The sequence below is a fragment of the Mangifera indica genome, chromosome 17 (assembly GCF_011075055.1).
Source record: "Mangifera indica cultivar Alphonso chromosome 17, CATAS_Mindica_2.1, whole genome shotgun sequence".
NCBI lineage: Eukaryota > Viridiplantae > Streptophyta > Magnoliopsida > Sapindales > Anacardiaceae > Mangifera > Mangifera indica.
Window position 1 is genome coordinate 8123618 of NC_058153.1, and position 4485 is coordinate 8128102.

The 4485-nt window shown below is 30.5% G+C and overlaps 1 protein-coding gene across 1 annotated transcript; it reads right to left on the reverse strand.

Moving 5' to 3' along the window:
* Window positions 1-294: 294 nt before the first annotated feature.
* On the reverse strand, window positions 295-4281 carry LOC123200304 (serine carboxypeptidase-like 18). The gene is made up of 14 exons (XM_044615448.1): window positions 4025-4281; window positions 3782-3927; window positions 2701-2777; window positions 2479-2601; window positions 2245-2347; window positions 2134-2171; window positions 1932-2033; window positions 1752-1838; window positions 1478-1633; window positions 1327-1398; window positions 1052-1170; window positions 829-942; window positions 667-721; window positions 295-571 (listed from the first exon to the last, which is right to left on the reverse strand). Exons 1-14 carry the CDS (start codon window positions 4180-4182, stop codon window positions 488-490), a joined length of 1434 nt encoding a protein of 477 aa, XP_044471383.1. The 5' UTR covers window positions 4183-4281; the 3' UTR covers window positions 295-487.
* Window positions 4282-4485: the final 204 nt, after the last annotated feature.

The following is a 4485-nucleotide window of genomic DNA, read 5'->3' on the forward strand; positions in this document are numbered from 1 at the left end:
ATTCTATTAATATTTTTTAAAATTTTTATTCGATTTTTTAAAAACCGATTCGGTTCGATTAACCGATTTTGAAAATTAGGCAAACCGGTAACCGAACCAAAAATTCGGTTTTTATATATTTTTGAACCGGTATTCGAATCGATTTTTCAAATAACTTATTTTTCGGTTTGGTTTTTGGTTTAAAAATCGGTTTGATTCAGTTATCAAATAATTTTGAATACCCCTACTCACTAATATCTTACGGTATACCATATTTAGCCCAAGAGATTATTCGGGCACAACACGATTCTCGTGTGTAAGCAAATTACGAGATTACACTAACTTTACTCGGAAGCAATTACATATTATTTGGCCATGGAACACACTTGCTCAGCAAAATTGGTTTACAGTTCCACACTTCCGAAGCTTCTCAAGAGCTTATGGCCGGCTTAAATTCCTACCAATACAAAGACTGATTAAAAATATTTAAGCTTCAATTAATTATTGATTACAAAGGAAAATATGCCATGAATCGGTCGATCATTTTATAACATTCCTTAGGTTTGTACTCTGGAGCGACATGACCACCACCCTGGAATAAGGAACAAGACAAAATATAAGCATTTGGGAGAATTTATTTTGCATATTAATTTGAAGAGCATAACTGATATGATGACTGTGCCTTACCTTCACTGTGGCAAAAATAAGAGTAAAGTCACTACTAATCAACTTCTCTGTGTATCTGCATCCAGGTCAGGAGACAAATTACATGATTAATTTTTAAACCAAGTGTTATAGACATCAACAATCAATAAAAATATTATGATCTGAGCTTTTGTGTTAGCTTACCCAGCAACCTGACCCTCTACAAACCATGCTCGCCAATCTTCATTTATAGTCATATTCAGCGAACGAATCCAAGTTTCTGTCCCGGTATGTGGAACAGAGAAATCATGATCGCCACTGCATAATTTTAACAATTTAATCAATGAAAGCTGACATGAAAAATATATATTTCAATTAGAGGATGTTTCTGTGATACAAATTATTCCTGATGAAGTTGGCTTGTCACCTGTAGATAAGAGCTCTAAGGCTTGAGCTTGTAAAATTTTTATGATAACCAACAGTGCTTGATTGAGTCTTTGTATAAGCTATGCTGGAATTGCACCTCTTCCACACTCCAACAGTGCCCTGTTTCATAAAATGCAGATATTTCCACGGTAAAATTTCATCTAATAATTATTGTAAACAAAGTTTTTTTTTTTTTTAAATTCAAGTTTGTGCTGGAGATTCCAGAAAAGACAGGAATCATATTTTATGCATTGAAAATTGTGTTGAATTGCATACATCTCTGACGTGGAGAGCCTCTCGGACAATTCTAGCATTAGCCCAAACAGCAGATAGCACATAATTATAATCCTGAAAGAAAGTTGAATACTCTTGATAAGTCATTCAAATCCTGAAATTGTTGAAAAACAGTGAGAGCTGAAATTATTACCCTGCACCAAAGTGCATTTCCGGATTTAATATCGGAGAGGGGAATTTCATCAGGCTCAATCTCTTCAGCTGATCTTCTTCCTTCACTACTTTTTCTTGGTTTGGCAGTTTGGCAATTCGGTTCCAAAATGTTCATAATATTTATTTGAAGAACCAACTGCAGAAAACAAACAGAAAAAGTTTATGCATACAGACATATATATATTAATAATGGTTCAAACTGAGTTCAATGATTGATTTTAAAAGAAAAAGTTTTTTTTTCTTTGTTTTCTGACCTGTTCGTATGCATCAATTGCTGCTACACAACCTGTATTGCTTTCATTTATGTTGACATAATCTCCATTGCAGTAATACTTTGCAGACTGGAAATTTAAGCTCAAGATGAGTGATGAAAAATATATGAGTTTTGTGCAATTAACTTTAGAAGAAAATTGTGTCGGGAGATGAATCTTTACATGATAAAGTTCTGGTGGAATGAGAGTTACTCGAAATGCGAATGGTAATAATGAATTGCTGTCAATGTAATCATCAGTCTTGGGATTTCCAAGAATGTATCCCTGTAAAATTTACAAGAATCAAGTTCGGAATCCTACGCGTTTAAGATAAGAAAAAAGACTTAAATAAAGTGAACATATCTAAAATTGTGATGGCAATTACTTTCAGGTTTATGGTTGGCTTCATTCCTTCATTGTTTCCTGCATAAATGAATTTAGTTTTTAGTTTTCAAGATAAATGAAGTGAATTGTCACCAGGAAATTAAATAGTTACCATCAAGTATATGTTGAACTATCATTGGAAGAGGTATGCCAGAATAAGAATCGCCCCCCATGAAAAATTGATTTTTTAAGAATTGTGGATGCTCAAGTAACCACTGCACAACAACAATCAGACAGATTAAATTCCCAATTTAGAGTCAGGACGTGTATGCCAATTGACAATATTTTACCTTTAACTTGTCGTATCAAGAATTTTAAAAGATTCAGGTTTTAGATTTGCACTTACTTTCAGCAAGAATTCATAGGTTTGCCAGGCGGATTTGGTGTCATTAACATAGTAATTTTCTGGAGTTGTTGAGTAAGAGAATCCTGTGCCAACCGGTGCATCTACATAAATAATGTTGAGGCCCTGGAAAACATATATTGATTAATTAATAAATAAATAAATAAAAAGATGATTCAGTAATTAATTAATTTTAATGATTGTATTATTATTATTATTTAGAACCTTTGTCCATGTATCAGGATTTAGGTGGAGTAATGGTAAACTTCCATTGTAATTTGCATAGTCAAAAGCTACTGGACCTGCAATGCCAGAAGTTTGAGAAATAAAATAAATTGTCTAGAAATGAATAAATAAATTTTGAGTCATCACACAAAAGATGCAACATTTTAATTGGAATTATGAAATTTAACTTTTCAGATGTGCATGGTTTAGCTAATATTTCATTCCCAAAATTAAAATATTATCTTAAAGATAGATTATCTAAAAGATTAGTGATTATAAATAATTATTATATTTAATAAAATTTAATAAATATAAATAATTATTATGTTTAATTAAATGTAATAAAAGAATACTCTAATATATTATTTTACTTAAATACTCTTAGGTATAATTATTTAAAATATTTTTTATATTAGTTATTATATTAATTAAAAATGAAGTTATTTTTATTCTGAAAAAATAATAAATAAGAATATAATTAAAATAAAATTAAGATCACCTTAGTAACTTTTAATAATTAAGGTAGATATGATACTCATATTACTGTTTATATTATTTATCACATCATCGTTAATAATAAAAAATTATCAAAATATTTTATTGCCTCACAATCAAATAAAATAATATCATTAATAAAAGATAAAATACATTTTATATATATTATGTAGACGGAGCCATCATATAACATAGATGGGGACACCAATAAGTCAATGGCCTTATTCCTCTCTACCAAACTTTCTTACATTTTATTTTTCTGTATATTTCAATTTTAAAAAAAAAATGACAAAAAATTCTTTCTTATTGATTTGATCATGGATTTGACTATTGTAATAAAAAAATTTTATTTTATAAGTATCAAATTAACATTAAAATAATAAAATATATTTCATTCTAACCTTCAAGATTGCATTGAATAATATCTTTAACTTTTAGTTTCGAACATCATTAAAATGTGTATTCTGCAAGTATTTTTATACTCCTGTCCTGTATCTTACATAGAGATTTTTAAACATTCCAATAATACCGTTTTATGGAATTACTTGGTAAAAACATGGTGACGAAATTTACAGTAAAAACTTACCACTTTCATAGAAGAAAGCAGAGAGAACAGAGCAACCAGGACCACCAGTAAGCCAAAGCATTAGAGGATCAAGTGAAGGGCTCCTCTGTGACTCCACAAAATAGTAAAACAATTGCGACTCATTTGATTCACCAACACCAATATATCTACAACAAAAAAAAAAAAAAAAAAAAAAAAACCTTAAAAATCATAATTTTTTTTTTTCTATAATATTTACCAGAAATCGCAAAGACAATAACTTACCCGGTTTCGAGATAGAAGGGAAGTTGGCCGTCAAAACCAGGGAGATGGGTGATGACATTTTTTGCTGAAGCAAAAATGATAGAGTAAGCAAGTAGGAGAAGTATTTGGAAACAGAGTGTGAAGCATTTATAAAAGGGCTTTGCTTCCAATGTTGTCATTGTTGCAAGTGTTGCAAGAAACGAAGAAATGTAGAAATAGATAAATTTGTTGCCCTAACTCTGAAAGTTCAAATATATGGCAGGAGCAGTTGCTTGGAAGCGATTAATAAAAATTATGGCTGTCTTCCGGTCTCTTATCACCAGAAGGGTAGTTATAAAATGAGAATAGAAAACTGAAAATGAAAAAGTTAGGTATGGATGGGGCATGTGGGAAATATCATTTTTAGCTATTAAAAAATCAAGCTTCATACATTCTTGGACTCCTTTTCCTCGTCTTGAACATATTAGTTCGACTTACTTCTA